Source organism: Scomber scombrus, chromosome 14 (genome assembly GCF_963691925.1).
Source record: "Scomber scombrus chromosome 14, fScoSco1.1, whole genome shotgun sequence".
In the NCBI taxonomy this organism is placed as follows: Eukaryota; Metazoa; Chordata; class Actinopteri; order Scombriformes; family Scombridae; genus Scomber; species Scomber scombrus.
The window spans coordinates 18,633,593-18,656,263 of NC_084983.1; the positions used below are offsets into that span (position 1 = coordinate 18,633,593).

Below are 22,671 nucleotides of genomic sequence, written 5' to 3' on the forward strand. Positions count from 1 at the left end.
TTCTTAATGAAGATACAATAATTACATGGACCTGTGAAGCACCTTGTAACTCTGGGTTACTTACTGTCTTTAAAGGAATAGTTTGGGAAGTATGCTTTCAATACCACTCTCATGTTTACGTGGTAGATATGAGGCAACAGTCAGCAGCTGGTTAGCTTAGCTTAAGTGTAAAGCCTGAAAAAAGCTAGCCTGAATCTGGCCAGATGTAGCAAAATCTGCTCACAACACCTCAAAAGCTCACTAACTAAAAGATTATTTCTTGTCTGTACAAAAACAAAGTGTAAAAATGAGAGGTTGTGGTTTTACAGCAGGTTATGTGCAAGACTACTTCTTGGCTGGGAGTAGAAACTTCCTGGAGTTTCTACTGGCTTCATATTTACCATACAGACATGCAATTGCCATGCAAACCTTACCTTCTCCTAATAATTTTACATTTCCTAAAAAGGGGAGTTTTAAACAGCACGTCACTCTGCATGAACAACTCAAGCAGATAGAGAGACAGAGCATAATTATGTCCCACCCACCCTTAAGGGGAAAACAATTCATTGCTCTCCATTGACTTTGTACTGCGTAAAGGTGCTTGTGAAAAATGCCTAAAAGCTGCTGTGTGGTGGGATGGATAACCAACAAAAATGTAAAGAACCCAGAACTAAGCTTTTATAGTAAAAACTGAGCCTTTAAGAAGACAAAACTGGATATCGCACAGGGCTGTATGCCGTTTGGTGGCAGAGACAGACCTGACCTGAGCTGCACGCACACCCTGCAGCTCGAAAACCTCCGTGAAAATGACACATATGCCTGAACACGCTGCTAGTCACAGAAAACACACAGGTTGAAAGCAAAAACAGAACAAAAACAGACATTTAAATCACAAAATAGCTCACCTGCACTCAGCTGAAATGCTAACTCTAAAATGAGTATGACTGGGAAATAATTGTATGTCTTTGTCTTTAATTTCACCACCGCCTATGTTTACGAACTGTAGCCATGCCAGCCTGTTATATAGTGGAGTTGCCACACGGTTAAGTTATCTCCACTGTAGCCCTTGCATTCATGTATAAACTATAAACTTTTTTCCTCTCTGGTAGACATAAGGCGCTAAAATCATCCTTGACATTTAGAAATCTATTGTTTTTAGCGAGCTACAGGCATTTTGTTAACGTTTCAGCCCTCGGTTGCAAATTATAGTGTTGATTGTTTTCCCCTCCAGCAGGCGTGGTTTTTATAGTATGATACTTTGCGCTCTGTCTCTATACTGCTCTCAGTATGTATTCGAGGCACACTGCCTTTATCTTACCAGTCCAGCTCGGCTCGGTCGTCCACCCACAGAGGAAGCCACCGAGCTGACTGAACTGATGGAGGAGCTGCTGGGGCTGTGGGCCAGAGAGGAAACCCCCATGGCCATCCGCTTGCTCTTCTTTGCCTTGGCCGGACTGGTGGAGGGGAAGCCGATGCGGATCACCTTATGGATCGGAGCAAAGAGGCCAAACTTGGGAAGACACTGGAAGTATCTGCAGGAAGTGAAGCAGAGGGAAGAGACAAGATGTTAAATCTGCGATATTACCTATAAAAATAGATCTTTATACATAGTGTCCCTTTGTACTTAGTTTTGTAAAATCTCTTAGAACAGAAACGAGAAAATGATGATAGCTGGATTTTTTTTGTAGTAAGTCATGATCTTATTATGCCATCATTAAATATTTCAGTTTCAAACTAGGTGCTCACAGTTCTTATTACACTGCAAAATATATGGTCAATCATTAAAATCATCTATAAAACTGTAAAATCCAATCCAACGTAAAATAGTCAGCTGCAGCCCTATAGAGCGATAAACCCGTCTCAAATAGCCACTATATTTGGATAATAAGCACAAAGGAACATTATTGGCCCTGAAAGTGCTAAGAATACCCTGAAGCAAAGTTTTCGGACCTTTAACCTCTGATTTCAAAATGCAGGTGTTACATTTTTGGGTCTTCAACCAAAGAGCTGTAGCTTTTCTGCAGATGGTTTAAAATGCAGCTGTTTTGGCCTCTTTCCACTGGCTGCTAGTGGAGATTAGAAATTCGATATGAAGTTTTTTTTTTATTATCCCCAATCAGACTCTATACACCGAGTATATATAAAACCCAGGAGTACATATCTGAATTGTTGTGCAGAGATAGTTTTCCTCGCCGCTGTCGCCAAGTGCTTGCTCATGTGGGAATGGTGGGTCTCTTTGGATTAAATTACGGTCTAAACCTGCTCTATGTGTGAAGTGCCTTGAGATTACTTTTGTTGTGATTTGGCGCTATATAAATAAAGATTGATTGATAGTCTCTCTGGTCTGTTAATCAGTGTCTGCTGGATATTCCCAGAATTTGACTTAAAACAAGAATGTGTGGCGATTCCCACTAAACTTTGACATAGTTAACCACTTACTCATCAACTAGACCTGAAGGATCTCTGCACATTTTAGAGGTTAAATAAGAAAAACAGATATTTAAAATTAGATTTTTTTTTTTAACTGTAATCTTACTTATATTCTCTTACTTTTTCTTAAAGGACCAGTGTTTAAGATTTAGTGGCATATAGTGGTGAGGTTGCAGATTGTAACCAGCTGAACACCCCTCCTCTACCCCTCCCCTTCCCAAAGTGTAGGCGTTTGGTTTGTCCATTCTAGGCTACTGTAGAAACATGGCGATGCTATGAATACATAAAGGGCTCATTCTAAGGCAATGAAAACACAGCGATTCTTATGTTCAGGTGATTATACACTTGTTAAAACATACTCATTATTATTGTATTCCATTTCTGCCAATAGACCCCCATACATCTTACACACTGGTCCTTGAACTGGTGTTTTGCTTTTTAATTTATGTTATTTATTTTTTGCAAATACTATTTTCATTATATATTTGCAGGCTAAAGAATCAGTAGCATGTTTGATGTCAAGTTTGAAAATTGTAAAAAAATATACCTAAATCAACATTGTTTTCTTGCCTTTATAAACTTAAACAACAGTTTGACTTTATTAAGAACATGTACTTTTCTTTCTCTACTTTATCTACATCTGTGTTTGATATTGCAAACATAGTTTACATTGTTGGCCATGAATAAACCACTCTGGGCTCTGCTTGTCTGTCTGAACACTGTATTCTTTGTTATTTTACTGTCTTTTTATATAAACACATACCAATCAATTCTGACATATTTGAAAATTATACTGGGAGAGAAGACAATAAACTATGACCAATTATACAAAATATTTAGTATAAACATTTAGTAAACTAACAAATGCTTCAGGATTTGGATTTTGGGCTACTTACAGCACTTTTTTCCATTTTTGACCCTTTAGCTAATGTCTCCTAAAATTCAAGCTTTGCTCCAAAATGTCTGTCACCATTTTTTCACCCATTTTAAACTGTTGAAGGGAGAGGAATGTGTGTGTCGGTCTAAGAAAAAATGTCTGAGGACTCTGGGAAGTACATAAATCCAAATGATAAATATGATAAATGTGATAAATATGACAGTTTAAACACGGCCAACAAAATGATGCACACCAGTTCTGGGCTATAGAGGGTCAGTCAGTGTAATTTCACGGACAAGCAGATGAAAGAAAAAACAACTGAACAGATGGATCCACAGACTTACCCTCCATTTCCTTTTAGGGGAAAAATCAAAGGAATTTGGGGAGCTTGAAGCATACATAATGTGTGTGTGTGTGTGTGTGTGTGTGTGTGTGTGTGTGTGTGTGTGTGTGTGTGTGTGTACCTTGTACCAGCTACAGCACCATCATTCTTTCCCAGGGGCTCATCCAGCTCGACCCCGCACCATTCACCCTTGGCGAAGTCTGTCTCCCCCATGTAGCGTATGACTCCCATTTTAGAGCCCCCAACCTGACAACAAAAAGTGAAAAAAGGTTTGACTGCTGCACTTTCAATGAACATAGAGACAATTAAATGGTTAAAATTGATGTGAAAATACTCAACACTGATTTTAAAAGACATTATTAGTTGCTCTAGTAAATCATAATGCACCATTTTCGGATTAGATGTGATTAGTTTGGCTATAAAAATCATGGTTAAGATCTACATTTTTGCAGCACATTTTTCATAATCCTTTGCTAATGGTCCTGATATTCTGTATTTCTACAGTACTGTGTCTGCACTCACTTCTTTTTTCTCTAAAGATATTTATGACTCTGGGAAAAAGGGGTTTAAAGTTTTCAGACTGGCTGGCAAACATTCAGAGATTTAAAAAAAAAAACTAAACGTTGTAATGCCTTCATTTTATGCATTTCTAAGTTGAATATTTTACCCGAAAAATAATGGCATTTTCAGTTTTGGACGATCAATCCTAATGTTGGGCGAGTAATTGTGTGTATATGTGTGTGCGTGTGTGTGTGTGTCTGCGTGTGTGTGGGTGTTCACTGGCATCATTTCACTAAGCTAAGGCACAGTCCTGACATCAGCCTAACATCATAGTTTCAGTTCTTTGGGGTCAAATTCCTGCTAATTGACTGACAGGGGAATAATATCTGGTTAGTGTAATGGGCCTTTTTGTGCACACGCATATTTTAACATGTCAGAGTAGAAAAAGCAGAAGTGTAGATAAATTAATCAAATAAAAGATTTATGATGGCTGAATTATATTTAACTGCTTCAGTTTCAGGTCACCAGGTCACTGTGACACTGTCATGGATTACTGAATAGCACAAAGCTGTTATTAATGTTATTATGTAACACCTGTGCTTTTATACAACAATAAAAAATGATAACTTTTCAAAACAATGTTACAAAATGATTTCCATAAAATCAAGTAAAAAATAGCAAAATTGATAATGCTGATAAAAGCACAGGCAAAAGATGAAGGACCTTTCATATTCATAAAAGTGAGTTTTTAAGAAGTGATTCAAGTCAATTTAAGACAATTACAGAAAATGCACATTTTTAAAATGATCACTCAAATTTGGACATGAACTAGTGGTGAATAAAAGATGTCATTAATGCAGCGTATTTCACAGTTGAACAATGAACCACTGTCTGCTCAGCTGTGATATAGCACTGTGCCAACTTGTGTGCTGTGCTGGCGTCTGCGAGACCAACTATAGAGTCAATACTGGAATATCTGTGATAAGCAAATGTGTTGATTTTACAGTATCGGTTGTGCTTGAGTCACATGATTAAGTCTTCTGCAGACAGCATCTGCTCACCCAAAATAAGTGCACAAAGGTATTTGCTTTTTTTGCACTCCAGTCCGATTGGCACTGACTCAGTATTTTGTACAGACTCCAAGTTAATACTGTGCAAAACTATCAGGAATCTAGTAGATTCACAGGGCACAGGACAGTATTTATACTATAATTTGTAACAGTATGCCACTTTTGTGTGAATCAACAAGTATTTGATCAAGATTGTTTCAAGAAATGTCAACTTTGATTAAAAAAGGGAAGATAATCTGCTCTCTGCGATGTATTCAGGGTGCCACATAGTTGCTTCCCAGTCAGACAAACTGAGTTTCCTCTTCGGAAGACCGTCTAAAATCCAAACATACCGGCTCCTGGGACAGCCAACAGCTGCTGAATGTCTTCCACACATGGAAACCACATGTATGTGAAACAAAAACTCATCAACGTATATAAACATCCTACTGGTCAGCATTTCCTTAAATATTTAGGAAGAGCAAAACCTGGCATTGCAGAGAAAAAAAACCCAAACTAAGAACACATTCCAGTCTAACTTAAAGGTACTGAAGGTATTGCTTTAATTAAATATGACTTTCATTTAACTTTTGTTATAATTAAGCTTGGGACATTTTGCTCTTCCTTTCATTTTTTTGATCCAAAAAGCATGTACTTTTTTTTTTCCACCAGCATCTCTACAACATCTGTAAAAGCTTACATTTAGGGTTACATCCATTACTATAATCCCATTTCCTGGCAGTTGTTGCAGTAATATGCAGAATGTACAGGATGTGAGAAAGTGCAAAAAAAAAAAAAAACAGTACAGATGTTTAAGCACCACATCTGTTCTTTTTGTTTTTTTGTTTTGCAGATAAACATTAAATACCAAATGATTAAGAACCAAGATCTTCCAAAAACATGTGTATTTATGGAGTGCATCCAGGTCCCATATATGAATCCAAAACAGACTACTTGCTTTAGCAGAACTGAATATACGGACAGACAGAAAAGGCTGTGGTGAGCCGCTCTTCATCTTTCCATTGTCAAATTAATATTCCACTCCTCCACTGATTCGTCCTTCTCCTAAGCCAAAGACGAAAGCATGGAAAGAAACACTGTGGTGTCACAAAACATTAAACTGAGCTGGTTTGCTGTCAGCATGATGGTGGGATGTCTCAGTGACTCAGCATCAGAGTGCCAGCAGCGCTAAGACAGCCAGTCAGTCACAAGCCCCATCTTGGCCCCTGTTACTGCCAATCTCATCAAAAAAGTTGTATTAAGAAGGTGGTCAAGAAAGAATTGTTTGATAAAAGGTAAAGTTTTTTGTGACTTTCTGTTAAATAGTGTTATGATATTGGGTATCTATGCTAAACTAGGTCAAACTTCCAAAACTTAAACATTGACAGAAATGCTCCCAGCAAGTCAAAAGCCAAGGCTTCAATGTGCTATGAATGCTTCATTTGTGATGTTTTTTTCTGCATTGCCAAGCTGACATCAGCTTCTTTCACATGCACATAAAAGCCATCTCTTTCATAGCCTTTGTTGCTAAGTTGCTGTTGTCCACTCTCATATTTTGGATCAGATTTCGGCTCGAACACGTACGTATGTATTTGAGAAGTTGACATTTTGAGTAAAGAACGTAAAAAAGAATTGAAATCCTGCTACTCTAGTTTGTTGTGTTGTTTATTTATGGAACCTCTGGAGCCGGAGGATGTCTGCAGAGGAACAGGCTCCGTGGGAGGGGGTTCTAAAAGAGACATGAGCTAAAACAACCTGTGTCAGACAAATGCTGAATTGTGGGGCTGCATTACGGACCAATATGAGTTTTAACTGTAAATCATGCAAGAATATTTCAGCTCCAGATTAAAAATATAGACATGGGAATGTGCAGAATGTGTCCCCTTTAAATCCGTTCCTCAAGCATTATCTTAGGGTATCTTTAACTAAAAATATCTCTTTGCAAAAAAAGCCACTCTCAATATAAACTGAAAACAGTCATCCTTGGTGAATTTCTCAGTCCCGAAATGAATAGTTTGCATGAATGCTAAATATTCTGATTATATTTTAGCCATTCTAGCTACATGTCAGTCAGTCTGGACCAGATTGAAACATCTCAACAATCTACTAAATGTTGAGATGGCATTCATAGTCTCCAGATGATGTATATTCATCACTTCCTCTGACTTTTCCTCTAGCCCCACCATGAGTTTCATAAATGTTCCCTTTGAGCAAAATGTCTCAACAACTATTGGGTGGTACTCACATTCATCTTCTAAATCGGCTATATACTTGCATAATTAATGACCCTCCCATGAGCCTCAGCTGTTATTTGTGTTAGCGTAATTTAGCAAATGTTAGCATGCTAACCTGCTAAACTAAGATGGTCAACATGGTAAACATTATACCTGTTTAATCGCAGCATTTTAACATTGTCATTGTGAGCATATTAGCACGCTGATGTTAGCATTTAGCCCAAAGTGTGGACTCACACAGCTGTTAGCATGGCACAACAAAACATCTAATCAGGGATTGACGTAGAAAAAAATGTAAGACTTGTTTTAAATGACGGTATTATAATTGAATGAGCATGTAATGAAGAATGTAAGACAGTAAAATCTCACTCTTACATGGCTCATACTGTATAAAATTCAATTTGGAAAGAGCTCATTTATTCTTTCAACTGAAGCTTCTACAATCAGGTTACGCTTGTGTGAAGAGACAACTGACTGGCGGCAATTTCAGGGGCTTTCAAAACATGCAAATATAACACCGGCCACATCACATGCAACTCCACTGACAGAACAAAAAACCTCTGCCAAACACAGACGGCCTCTGGTTAAATATCAAAGCTAGCAGAGGAGAAACAGAAAAGGTTTTTGTGCTTCCTGTGGGTGCTCAGGCGTTAAAGGTGCCAAGGCAAATGGAGACAGTAATCATGTGTTTAGCCTCTGAGGTTGTCTCTGTTGGGAAACATTTCTGCAGCTCTTTTTAGAAATATTCAGAATTACATCCTCTGGAGGCAATGTCTAGATGACCACTATTTAGTCGTGCACATACACACACATCAGCGAAATTTGACCCTAGTTCAAGATTATTTCTCTGCAAGGGAGCAGGATCGGGTACTGGTTACTTGCCAAAAATGCCTCCAGTTCAACAAAATGTGCAAGAAAACAGTGTTTCCAACTCCTGCTGCTGATATAATTCAATACCTAGTAGAAGAAAACAATCTTCACTTTGTGTCCACAATGCGTAATCTGAGTTTCACACTTTATGCTCATTTCTCAAAATGTTTGAGGCGGTGTTATATTTCTGACAAACCGTGAAGGAGGAGGAGGGGCATGCGACATTACAAGCCACCACGGTAAGATAGATTACACAGGAGAAGCTTAGGAAATAGATGGTTTCACTGATCAATGTGTCGGCAGTGGTTTCTCCTCTCTTAAGTGCTGAAAGTAATCCGAGTGATTTACAATATTGACCAGTAAAGGAGCTTCTTGAGCTCCCAGTTACCAACTGCCCAGGGTCTGATGTAACTATCCCCTGTGCCCATCAGTAAATGGGAAGCAATATGACCCAGACCCAATACTAACATGGCAGTGAAAAACATAGGTGCTAATAGGGGTTAAGCAGATAAAAATGTTCTTCCTGACGACGTTTACTTAGACTACAGACATTTTTGACCAACTTTTGTGTAAAAGGATTACAGTTGGATGGAGGTTGTAATAGACAGGATAATAAAAAAAAGGTGCTTATCTGTGAGGATCAATCATGTATCACATTACACTGCATGAATCCATCATGACTGAGGCCTGCATGAAATTGTAATTAGCCATCCACTGAGACTTTGAAACATCATCTAATTACTTTCAGCTGCTATAGATTACCTTACTCTTAAAAATCTACAGAAAATCAATTTAAAGGATGGATTTTTGCTTTTTAAAATTTTTTTTTTTAAGTCTTTCTCAAAACAATAGCAAGGTGCCCAAATTTACACTGAAACCTTGCTCTGTTCATATTGACCATTAGATCCCCATTAGAACGCACTTACAATGTAAGTGATGGTGGATAAATTCCTAAATCTTCTTGACAGACAGTGTTTTCCTGTTCCTGTCCTGATCGTAACAAAAAGAGGAAATTCAGCATTAAAAAAAACTAAAGACAGTAACTTTGGAAACTGAAGCCATCATCAAATAATCTTTCAATCCATTTTTGCATGGAAAGAAGATTGTGGAATTTGTCCACCATCACTTATACTGAAAGAGTATTATGAAGGGATCTCTTAAGGGTCAGTGTGAACACTTTTCTGTGTTGTCTGTTGTGTGTAGTTGCCACATTTGCTTGAATAGTGAAATTCTCACTTGTTAATGTGTGAATTGACAACAAAGTTACTCACCAAAACTCGATCTCCAACTCGAAGATCCTTATCTCCACCTTTCTTAACCGATCCACTGTCAGACATGTTGGACCCCGACTCGTTGCCTGTTTTCACGGCGCTGTTGAGTAAGCCCTCTCTGAGTGGCATTATCACCCGCTGGCCAGAAGGGGTGCCACTGCTGCCTTGCTGAGTCTGATTTTGGGCAGAGAGCGAGTCAGTGGAGTGGCTATCGCTTCCCTCTCCCACTGGCTGCCGGTTGAGCTTCGAGGGTCGCGTGAAGATGCCCTGGAGGGGCTGGCACTCAAAGTAGCGCACGCCGCCCACCGAACCATCGTTTTTGCCAACTAGGTCATTCAGTATCACGCCCGCCCACTGTCCTGGGGCAAACTGGGTCTCCCCTAGGTAGGCGATAACTCCTAGTTTGACGCCGTTGACCCAAACCTGCTCACCCACTGTATAATCCCCCAAAACATCGTCGCCTTCTTCCGAGATTTTAGTTGGTGTGATGGGCTTGAGTGGAGTATCTGAAGAAAAAGAAGAAACTCTGTGTATTATTTTCCATGTTGCAGAGTGTCTACATAACAAACACAAAAGCAGATACGAATAGCAAGAAACATGAACAGTACTGAAACAAATGTTATGTTGCGAAATGTGCATGGAAAGTAGATCAATACTTCTTATTGTAAATCAAATTCTCTCAGGCCAAAAACATTCCACATTGGAGGGTCAAGTTGTAAACACTGCATACATTGTGAGGACATCGTTCATTCACAGACCAGCAGAATCGCCTTCTCATTATTCATCCTGTTTGACTGATTCATGCTGGCAAAATAAAAAAAAATCTCCTTGTGTGGCACCATTGCCGCACAAACAGTGCAATTTATGCAAGATTAGGCGTTAGTCTAATTCCTCCTGAAAAGTGGGTCAGAGAAACGTATCTGTGATGTGCCGGTGATTAACCCTGCTATTCAGCCCTGTGATATTGCTTGTTTGACACACAGATGAGTTGAATCTCTGTTTTTTTCCACAGCAGCCTGTAAACTGAGCAGGGCACCATTAGCACGCGGTCTGCTGCACCGCACTGCCAGTAAAACTCTGTGTTTATCTGTGTATGTGTGAGTATGTGAGTGTATGTGTGTGTGTGTGTGTGTGTGTAGGATTGGTTGGTGCCAGGGCTGTCTCCCCGACACCCTAAGAGAGGGCCTGGGGCTTTGTGGGCCCCCAATGGTTGTGCTTTCTGCCCCAATTACTCCCATATGTTGTTATGTGAAACGCATTCAGCATGAATGCAAATGGGTACAACTTCAAAGGGGTTTTTGACTTGATGATACAGTTTGGAAGTTTTTAAGGAATGTGCTGCTTCTACTGGGTGTTTATTTTTTGGGGGGAATCTGTCACTGACAATTTTGCAAAGTCCCGAGTGATTATCTTAAGAGACATTTTCAAAAGTGCAGCCCGTTCCCTTTTGCCTTATTTTTTTGTATTGTGACATTTCACACAAAAATGTCAGATATCGACAGTCAGAACATGAACATGGGAGCAGCCAGGTCCCTCATTGATCGGTAATGTGTCGAAATGAATGTGGCCTGGGGTAAACTGGCATATAGCATCAGCACCAGTCATAAGTCTGTGTGTGTGGTCGACCCATATTGCAGCGTTTCCTGCCAATCAGCTGGATCATGTTGCCAATCCACAGCTGCAGTGATGATTTGAAAATGGAGCTGAGATTATCATTATTATCACTCGGTCATTTCAGATGGATTTTGAGAGATAAAAACAACTTATGATAGGAAACATTTGGATAGGAATTCTGATTTGGGAAAATGCCTTTAACAGCAAATATTGAAAGTGATTATTAAAGCACAGTCTGAAGTTCAGATTGAAACTTTAAAGAGCTTTAAAGAGATATCATTGTTCATTTTAGCTTTCAGTAAACACACATTTCCTCAGATGACCTTATATAAGGTAGCATTATATCATAGGGTATTGTGGAGGATTTCAAATATAAAATCCTATTCTCTCCTAAAGAAAAATTACCTCGAACATATGATTGGTATTTCTGTGCTGCAATAAAGGGCTGCAAATAATTGTTTTCATTATCAATTAGTCTGCTGATTGTTTTCTTGATTAATCAATTAGTCATTTTCTCTATAAAATGTCACAAATAGTATAAAATGCAATAGTAGAACGTTTCTTAGTGCCCATGGTGCTGTCGTTAAATGCCTTGTTTTTTCTGAAAAGTCCAAAAAACCCAAAGATATCACGTTTACTATCACTTACCATCAAGAAAAGCTTTAAATCTTCATATTTAAGAAGCTGCAATTAGCAAATATTTCTTGTTAAAAAACTAAAACGATTATTTAATTATCAAAACAGTTGCCAATTAATTTTCTTTATATCGACTAATCCGTTAATTAACTAATGGTTGCAGCTTTACTACATTTTCTTGTTATTTACTGGCTGTAAGTACAGTATATGCTGAAAGAGTTATAGCCGACTAACATCGGCCAGTATATTTGTCTGGTTTATGGTGACTTGCAGAAGATAAAACGATACTGTTACTGTGTTACAAGAGCCTGCAGGAACATTATAATTATAATACACATCAGTTATCAACACGGCTAACCATACATACAGTGATTTTTGGAAAAATGGTTCAACCAATGCAACATGTGCTCCAGGCCAGCAAACCCAGCGTGGCGTTTAAAAAACCTGAGCTAACCCATGATTTGGGTTGCTGAGGCAACAGGAGAGCGAGGGTAAAAGGATCCTCGGCAGAAGGAAGACTAGAAACACAGCCCTTACTTTCACTATTGTGCTTGGCCACCTCCCACCACCATCTGAATCCCACTATTCATCCGCTCTGCACAATGAAACCTCCACAGCTTCCTCCCGTCCCCCCCACCGCCTCCTCCTCCTCCCCATTACCCCCCGCCCCCCATCTCTCCCCGCTTTACTTACACACACGCACACCTCTTTCTCTGTCTCTGTTCTCTTTAAGTCTGTTTATTTATGATCATTTTCCACAGTGACTATCATCTTCACGCCCTCACTTGTTCTTTTTGTTTTAAATTGACTAAATTATCAGTTAGTCAGTGCTGACATTGTGCTGTTGTCTTCAGCAGAGGTTGTGGCAGCTGTGTACGGCTGAGCGGCACCGACAGTAACAGATGGAGGGGGGGTTGAGCTTGACTGTTTTTGACTTTTGATCAATTAGTTTCTTTTTAAATGTACTGTGATTCGATCTGATATCACTGTAGACATGAAGGACATCAACCCGCAACGTGTTATGTCCCACATTTAGAGGGACAAATCAGCACATATAAGATCTTTTCTAGAAACAAAAACAGGTTTTTAGTGGTGTTATTATCTCTTCAAATGACCAATTTATCTGTTTTGGGTCAACTATTTGGATAGTCGATTAATCTTCAGTCCTCTATGATTTTAAACTGAGTATCTTTAGGGTGTGGACTGTCGGTCAGGAAAAACAAGATAGTTTAGTTGCATTTGGCATTTTGTAACAATAATCCATAGACTAATCAGAATGAAACTAATTGTTGACTGCAAACTGTAATATAGGGCTTGTTTTATCACATGGACTCGCATAGTTTGATATTTTGTTCACTGGACAGTGTTTAAGGAACCTATGAGACTTTGGAAACAATGATCGGAGGCCTGAGCTCTGTGGTGTGGTTCACCTCCATCAACAATCACTTAAGAGGTTAGTCACTTTAGAATCTCGCTAATGTAAACAACATGGTATCAGTTTTTAAAGAGGAGTGGTTTTTAGGTTCAGAGTTCAAACAACACTGAACAAGAGTCATAAAAGCTCAATTCTATTCTGTTCTGTGAGTGAATTTGCCTTCAGTAACATTACTGACGAGGACTGTACTTGTTCTCTTTATTCCAACCCACATAATAATGCCTGTGATCAATGTTAATATGAGTGAATTGTGAGTTAAGTTAGGTACAGTACACATACTGCAGACAAAGAGAGCAGTTTTAACAGGTAATCCACCATTTAACAACTGACAACCGTGAAATAACTTTTATAGGACACACAAATATCCAATTATGGATCCAATTGTGGATTTTGGAGTTTCTATTGATGTAGGTCTCTCTCTCTCTCTCTCTCTCTCTCTCTCTCTCTCTCTCTCTCTCTCTCTCTCTCTCTCTCTCTCTCTCTCTCTCTCTCTCTCTCCCCCCCCCCCTCTCTCTCTCTCTCTCTCTCTCTCTCTCTCTCTTTCTCTCCATATCTCTCTCCCTCTCTCTCTCATTGTGGGTCATGTTGCACATCAATGAGCAGGACTGATTTATGGCAATATTGGATGAAAACGACTGTTGCATAAATGTGATGAAGTGCCTAAATTCTCACTGGATTTGCCAAAACGTATACTAACACATTATCTACATTTCTCAAATGAGTTTCTATCAAAATTCACTACATCACGATATAGAGGTGTGCATACATTGATGAGATTTTAAACCTCTGAATCCATTTTTAGAGCATTTGTCTCTTCAAACCTCTCGACACAAAAAAGTGGACTTGTTGTCACAACAAGCAGGACAAATCCATCACGAGAGAGTCTAGATTGTTGTGCTTTCACGTCATTTGTAACCTTTACGTGGATGCTGGCGGCTTTAGACCACTTAAATCGAACCAGTTCTCATCAAATACTGTCCAACCATGTCTAAATTTAAGTCTTTATGGGACGAAAATTCTGCCATCAGAGACAAGACTCGATAAGTAGGCTGTAGAAATTACAACCAGGCACATTTTGGGACAGTCTCTCCTCAAAGGCATTCATAGTACTACACACTTTACACAAAAGAGTGACAGAAGTAGTTGTGTGAAAGAGAAAAAGGTTCTAACATAGCGCTTGAGAAAGAGGTTTGTTGTTAAATTGTTGTTGAATACAGAGAGTTACAAAGATTTTGTAATATCTCTGATGTCAGAAAGATGTAAAAACAAATACAGAAAGTTGTACGTTTCCAAAAAGGCAACAGCTTGCAACTAGATATTTCTGTTGAGACACTAGCTTACAAGGGCACAGGAGACGTGGCATTGTGAGAGGTGGCACAGCTCTGTTATTTTCTCATCAAATGGTGCGGAGGAAAAAGGCTGAGATGCTTTCCTCCTTTCGCTCCCTACACAGCTACAGCTTCCACAACAGGCTGAAACACTTCTTTAAATTTAGAAAAAGTAAACTCTGCCAACTTCCGACACAGAGGCCTGCTTTCCAAGATTTTCCCAGCTAAAACCAACAAACTGGGGGTTGAGAGTTGGGGTACAAGGCCAGGTCAGTGTTAAGATTATCCTGGGCTGGAAACTAATCCCTTTTTCTGTTTACTTAGGCACAAGTATTATCCCACCAACATCTTATTTGTGTTTTATCTTAAAGGAGACATAACATGCACATTTCCAGGTTTATATTTTTAATCTGGGGTTTTACTAGAATAAATTTGTATGATTTACAGTTCAAAACACTCCTTATTTATCTTATACTGGCCTTATATGAGACGCCTCAGTTCAGCCTCTGTCTGAAACAGGCCGTCTTATTAAGGCCACCCTCATGATGAGCCCACTCTGTTCTGATTGGTCAGCTACCACAGCAGCTCAGGAAGCTATGTAAACAAATAATAGTGGTAGGACCTCATTTCCTTTTCTCCTAATTTGCTCACAATGTCAACTTCTCAAACACATCTGTACATGTTAGAGCCCAAATTTAATTTGAAATATATTAGTGAAAAACGCGGAACAACTTTAGCAACAAAGGCTACAAAACTTTTGCTATTTTTAACAAAGACATCTGACATCATAACAGTATAAAAAGGGTTAGGGTTAGGGTTAGGGTTAGGGTTAGGCCTGCTATAGGAAAGATTACATTTGTCCCACTAACATGGTGACACTGTGTCTCGACATACAGTGTTTACATGCAGAAACTTCAAAACTGGGAAATAAAAGCGACGCTTCATCCATCACAATCATGTATACTCTCCTGCAGATAAACAGGATGTGAGCAAACGAATGAGTTCCCACATTAGAAACAAACTGTTTAAAACCACAAGCGAGAATTCGGACCTTGATGATGACGAGCACTAGTCGCATAAGGACAGCTACCTAACAGCTGAAAATCCTGGGCAACATGCTCCGGCCTGTGTGCAACATTAAGGGATTAACTTTCTGAGCTGGTAATGGAGTTCAGCATGATTTCAGACACAATTTGAGTCGTTCTGCCCTCCACACAAACAGAGAGAAACAAAAATGACCACCAGGCCCAAACACAGACTTGGATGGTTAAATGAAAGCAATTTGTTTTCATTTTCTCTCAGACTGCTTATAAATGGCTTTAATTGAGCAAAGAATATACTTAATATGCTTTGAAATGTGTTTTATTCTAACAGAAGATTGTCTACAGATTTATGGGCATCAACAGCATTGCCAAACACAATTTTGGACTAGTAATAATTTCTTATAATAATGATACAAAGTAATAATACAGCTTATAATATGTAGCATTATTGTTTCATTTCTGCAGCAGGAAAAGTTTTAACAGAAACAGCGTCCTTCACATCTAAGAAACTGAACTTTAATTGAAGTTGATTTGACAAACTTCTTAGCAAACATTTACTTATTGCAACAACTGCTACTTTCATTATGGATTAATCTGACAATTACTTTCATAATTAATCAATCAGTCGTTGATCGTTAAAATATCTGTCACTATTTCAATGCAACCTAAATGTCCCAAAGATATTCTGTTCACTCTTATAGAGGACTAAAGAATCCAGAAAATATTCACATTTAAGAGGCTGGACACAGAAAATGTTAAGGTAAGTATTAAATTCGAGTGTGAAAATAGTTGGCAATTCAACTAATCAGTTGATCGTTGCAGCTCTAATATCCACATCCAGCTGTTATGTAGCAATATTATCATTCATTTGGAGTTGTGTTTCTCTCTACCTGATGAATTTAAGTCCAACATTCACTCTCTTTTAGCTTTGTTTTTGATCTCTAACAAATCCTATCGCTTTAGCTGCTAAATGCTCCACTATGTTCCTATTTACTAGTTATTAACTGTGTCTACTTGCTGTTCGGTGCTGACACAGTGAGATTTTATAGGTTCTTTTTTCTCAGCTGCCTGCTGCTGTTGAAAACAACTCCATAAGACTGAACCGAAACAGTAGGACAACTAAACAATGAGCTGAAACTTGTTTTAAAGCTCCGTAAAGCCGAGACGAGCTGCAGAGTTGTTGATAATTCTCTGTATGTTCATCACTATGAGCCACGTCTCTGATCTGTTATCATTAAAATATAGATTAAAGCTGCTTTAACATTCACAGCATGCAAAAGGAGCATATAAAAGGTATTTTCACTACTTTAACATCTTATTAGTCACTTGAAATCATCTGTAATGCTATTCTACAGTTTATGTCTGCTCCTGTAGCTAAAAAGTAAGAAAACCATTAACGTAACATTAAATAACATCTCTGGCAGTGGTCTGAAGTAATTAGCAACAGTATATGGTTCAGTAAACGTAACACTTCCTGTGTTAGAACAGCTTGCATAGCTACAACTGTGTTGTTTTTCTTTTCTTTCCTTCCTTTGCTCTCCTGAAATTCCACAGTCACCGTGAACCATGACACACTTGTAGCAGCCTCTGATTAAAAAAAAAAGGAAAAAAAGCCTGCCATACACGCTGATGCTAATGAGAAAAAAAAAGCGTACTATCAGCCAGAGAGGGCTGACTATTCTTATGTTGTGTTGGCTTGAGCTGGGAGTGGAGCTGTAATTTAGCAGAGAGAGAACTAACATGTGTGTGTAAAGCTGGTGGGACGGAGCTGTCATGTGGGCTGAACGCGGCTCGGCTACATTTAAGGGTGAGAACAGCTGTGATTACTTGTTGCAGGCAGGGGTTGTAATTTTGATTCAGATTGTTGTTCTGAAATGTCTTATTTTGGTTCATAGTCAGTGTTTCAAAAGCTGTAACAATTTCATGTCCTACATTCTACCCTTTGCACTTCAGATTTAAAGGTTTGTTTTTCTTACTCTTTTCATGTCAATCACAATAAAGCTGCCTTATATTTGTGGATTTCTGTATTCCCTTTGAGTGTGTGATAATGCTTTAAAGCACCGTTTTTTGGCGCTGTGGGTCATAACACAGATTTGCTTAAAAGCCCTTCTGAGAATATCATCATATTTTAAAATGAAACGCTATTCTTCTTTATATCTACTTCCATTTTCACCATAAAAGCAGTATCAGAATATGATTTACCTGCTTTTTTAACAAATCAACTCTATATTTGTTACATTTGCTGCTGACACACCACAGGTACATTTACCTGTAACTGTCTCGTTATAAAGTTGACATGGACACAGATGCTTATTTACACATCCAGCTGAAAAGGAGCAACATTAGCATTTGATTTGTTTGGAGTTGTGTTTCTGACCACCTGATGAATTTAAGTCTAATATTCACTCTCCTGTTAGCGCTGTTTAGGTCTCCACCAACTTCTGAGGGAAATATCCGTCTCTTTAGCTGCTAAATTCTCCACTATGATCTCTAATTAGTTGTTTACTTATTCTGGCAGATAGTGTACAGCGGGCATATCAGAGTGTTTTTTTCCTGAAATCAGCTGCCTGCTGACGCTGGAACAATGAGGGTGCATCAAAATAGTGAAGTACACAATGAGCCGAGAGACACTGAAGCGCTCTGTAGGGCTGAGGGGAACTACAGGTGACCCCTTTCACATTTCACATGGTCATTTGGTCCATTGTTTATATTACAAAAGGTTAGTGCAGCTATAAAATAACACTATACCAGAGAAAAACTGTATAAATCCAAGTATATAATAAGTTGTTGCTGTACTTTACATAGCAGAGAGAAAACTAATTCAAAATGTGGCCAAATTGAATAAATGATTATTTCCTATTTTCTATAAAACATAGATTATTTGTAATAGAGACAGCACCACAAGCATCCAAACTGCTAAAGCAACATGAAAAGTTGAATTGGAGATCTTTTTAAATCCACTGGAAGATGAATTAAAGAAAATCCCTCCAGCAAAAATAAGGTCCTTGATGAAGGCCAAGAAGCCACTACTGGGTGCTCATCACATGCTTTTTTTTGTGTGCATTACGCAAAAACACTTTGGAAACCATGTGAATGTAATCTATTGCAGCTGTGCTCTAGTGAGTCATTAACACAAATAAATGGTTCAAGCCACTTCCGGGGATGAGAAGACAGAAATTCCTCATATTTTCCACATGGGGTCAGAAGGAGGAAGTAACTTACTGTCTTTAGGGACGACAGGGCTAGAAGTTCCTCCCGCTGAGGTTCTTCCCACTGGGCTGGAATGCTTGGGCCCGCGGCCAGGGATTTTCAGTCCACTGGACTTGAGCATATTCATTCTACAGTAGCAGGGAGACGGCCAGGACCTGAGAGCTCCTCCCTGGGTGATGAAGGCTTGTGGATCAGGCACTAGATGTGAGAGTGGTGGCTGTCGCTCTCCATGTTTAGCTGCTGTGGAATGAGACAGGACATGGGATAAATATGGGAATAATTAACAGCACAGATAGATAAATAAGCAGAATAATGGGTGATTCTTCATGTGCATGCTTGTGAAACCTGAATGGAGCAGTCAGGGGCCAAGATGAACAACTGACAACTGGATTTAAGAGGAAGATTGTGGAAGTATGCACACAGTATTTGAAGCTGTTTGTTCAATAATAGCAAAACAGCTTCCAGAGATTTCCAAACATCTTATCATGACTTGAAAACGACCATATTTTGTGCACACTTACATTCCTATCTACTATTTACCAAAAGTGCTTAGAGCAGCAGATGGGAGGCAGGACCCCCTCCCTAAGAAGTCAGTACATAAATCTGAGGGGCCGTAAAGGGTAAGGAAGAGAAAAAAATTCAATATTTATGTTACAAAAAATGTTCTTTTTGTTCTTATTTTATCATGTGAGATACTTTTTTACTCTTCAGGCCTTCAAATGAAACGGTCTGAGAAGTAAAAGATCACTTTTTGTTTGAACTACTCGGACTCTTATGTTGACTCTATGCCATAAGTCATGACAAGGGGTCGTAAATAAAAGAAACATGTTGGGAATCACTGGGTAAGAAGAAACCTTGGCCCCCTAATGTGATTTTTATGTACTGATATAGCGCTATAATCACAAAAAACAAAGATACATATGGGCAGTTAACAGTTAACACAAACAGAAATGACATACAGGCGTATTTATGGCTACAAACACATTTGTGTTGGCAGCCCGTTACAGCGACCTAAGGGTAGAAACAGAAACGAATGAGACATCGGCTCTATTACCACGTTGTAATACTACACTATTGCTTTAGTGCCCCTGAGCAAGGCAGCAAGCCCACAACTCATTAACCAGCAACCACAGACTGTAATAGCACAGAGACACTACACTACAGCAAGTTAAGTTGTGTCTGTACTTGAATTTATCTCCAAATTAAGATGAATCCATATTACCCTGATCAACACCTAGTAATCCAAGGTAACATTTAAAAGTATGTTATTACAATAAGCAGAATTATTGGTATTCTTATTATTAGATGTATCACACAATAACACCCAGTTGCTTCATATGTTTAATCAGGGTCAACTTATCAATTTCAACAGTGTGATAATATGACTGGGAGTCAATGTAGGCCGGTGCCCAAGTGGAGCATGGCCTACAAATCATGGCCCAAGGACCATTAAGAAGAAATAATGCTGTTAGAGCCAACAATAAACAACACACATCTGGTGGAGGCTTTTAAACTAAAGACACTGGGTAATTAGGAAAGAAAGAAAGCAGATTTGTAGCATGGCTTATTAACCATTTTCCATTTTATTTTTTATCCACATTCAGATATATATATAGATAGATAGATTTTTAATTTTAGAGCAACCAGTCTTATTATAAAGCTATCGAGAATAATGGGTTTTGCTATAACTGAAGTGAAAAATAAGGCCCTGGGTGTAGCCTGCTGTGATTTTACAGATAGCATAAGCTATTCTTCATTGAAGGCCTAAATGGATTTTCCAATCGACACCTGATTTGTCTGAAAACAGGCTGAAAGCGTTTTGTGTGATAATGCGCACCTCAACAAAATGTTTGATCCATTGTTGTAGCTACTGCGGCAACGTGGTCCACAGACTGCCCTTCACTTTAAAAACCTGAGTCCCTCCCAGATTTAGAAAAAAAATGACACAAATGTGCATTATTACAGGAAAATACTCACCTTCCTATATGAAATTAAAGCGCCCCGAGGAGTGTCCGAGAAGCAGTCAACTTTGAATGATCTCGCCAGGGAAAGAGGGGATTAGTGGTTGCCACTCCCTGGGATGCAAATATGGATGCTGAGCAGAAAACTGAAAGGGAGAGTCAGCGTGGATCAGTGGATGATGGCAACAACTGCACAGCCTGAGCAATGAGACCGGGTTGATGGTTTTAGCAGCTATAGCCCAGCCGGCTCTCTTTTTTTAGGATGAGCGCTACAAGCAAGCTACCCAAAGACGCACAGGCTATAGCCTTATAAAATCGACAGGGATCGCTTCGTTTTTTAGTGGCAGGACACTGGCACACGATTCCCGACGTTTTCCGAAACGAAACGCAGCATCAGCAACACTGTAACGCAACTTTTCCTGCTTGTCTTGGCTCTGATTATAAAGAACGCTGGACTCTCCCCTTTTTTTCTCGGTCTCTTCTCGCTCCTGTCGGTTCCCACTGTGTATGCATATGCATGTGTGTGTGTATGTGTGTGTGTGTGGGTTTGTTGGGTTAGCACAGCCTCCCTGTGACTCAACCCACCGGCTAGACTGAACAAAGGGGCTGGGAAGCAGAGCCTCCTGGGGGAAAGATGAGTAGACTACAGACTAACCCATCTCTGTGACGTGGTCCTTTAAAAAATATGGTGATTTTACGCTGACCCTCACTCACCGGTCAAAAACATGACTCACAGGACATTACGCAATATCCTTTCCAATTACTGGCATCCTTGTTTATAATTCAGCATAAATAAAATAACCAAAAAAAACACATTTTCCGCAATGATATGTAACATTTATGATGCGACCCCCCAGTGTTTTTAGATGCGCCTTCGACTGTACGTCTTCATTGGAGAACATCTGGCGGAGCAATTATAAAAGTATCAATTTCACACGAATTAAGTCTTATTCATAATATGGTACGCATGCCGAATTAAATAACCGCGTCTAATATCACAAAATAATATCTTATTTGTATAACAAAATGTGTGAGATAGAACACCAGTGAGCAGGAAAAGGTTAAATATAGGAAAATCTGAGCGCAGTTTGGTGCAGGTAGCCAAGGCAAGCTGCATGCATAGACGGGTTATAGGCACATGTATAAGCTATATCTTAAATATAAGTAAGGAAGAATATATTAGGCAAAGTTTACATCACTTAGTTTGCATAGTCAACACGTGATCCTAATACTCATATTTCTGTGGTCGTGGCCAAAACACTTCATTATGGATCACTTCGCCTTTTCCGGCTGGATTTGAGACGCTCTGATTGGTCAGCTCGGCTGCTACTGGGAGTGCCCCAATTTGACAGCTGTACCGCGAAATAGAGACCACTGCTGCTGCACTGCACACACTGATCCCTATTTCCTTATGTCAGCTTTCACTATGTAACAAGGGAAGGGAAGGATACTATGAAAATGTAAAAGGTTATAGATTAATAGGTACCATATTTAAAATGTAGTAACGTAACTATTTCAATTACTTAACCAAATTAATGTATCTTATTACATTTGATTACTTTTCTGTGAGGGTAAATGTAGACTACCTATATCTATCTACATTTTTTTGTATTACATTTGGTTTAAAAACTGTGCTTGACTCATCAGCTGATCAATGTATTTTAGTGAAATCTACTTTTAACTCAGTTCACATGATTAAAATATAGTTACTACTAAAATAGTCACCTAGTCATCTGCAAAAAAACAGAAATAGACTTTTGCTTTGAATGCATATGACATCCAAAAATAATTTGAACCATATACAAAAATAAACTTAAAAAACATATTGGACACTACAGCAGTAATTTTACTTTGAGGTGTGCTTATATTTGAGAAACTTATTTGTTCAGT

At 38.9% G+C, this 22,671-nt stretch overlaps 1 protein-coding gene across 1 annotated transcript in view; it reads right to left on the minus strand.

The window, feature by feature from the left end:
- clip2 (CAP-GLY domain containing linker protein 2) overlaps positions 1 to 22,671 on the minus strand; it is a 52,857-nt gene that overhangs the window by 23,931 nt on the left and 6,255 nt on the right. The window contains exons 2-6 of the mRNA XM_062432472.1: positions 20,798 to 20,927; positions 18,833 to 19,060; positions 9,555 to 10,060; positions 3,751 to 3,875; positions 1,298 to 1,511 (exon numbers count right to left, since the gene is read on the minus strand). Of these exons, the coding sequence (XP_062288456.1) occupies positions 1,298 to 1,511; positions 3,751 to 3,875; positions 9,555 to 10,060; positions 18,833 to 18,947 (960 nt within the window). The 5' untranslated portion in view covers positions 18,948 to 19,060; positions 20,798 to 20,927. The remainder of the gene's footprint in view (positions 1 to 1,297; positions 1,512 to 3,750; positions 3,876 to 9,554; positions 10,061 to 18,832; positions 19,061 to 20,797; positions 20,928 to 22,671) is intronic.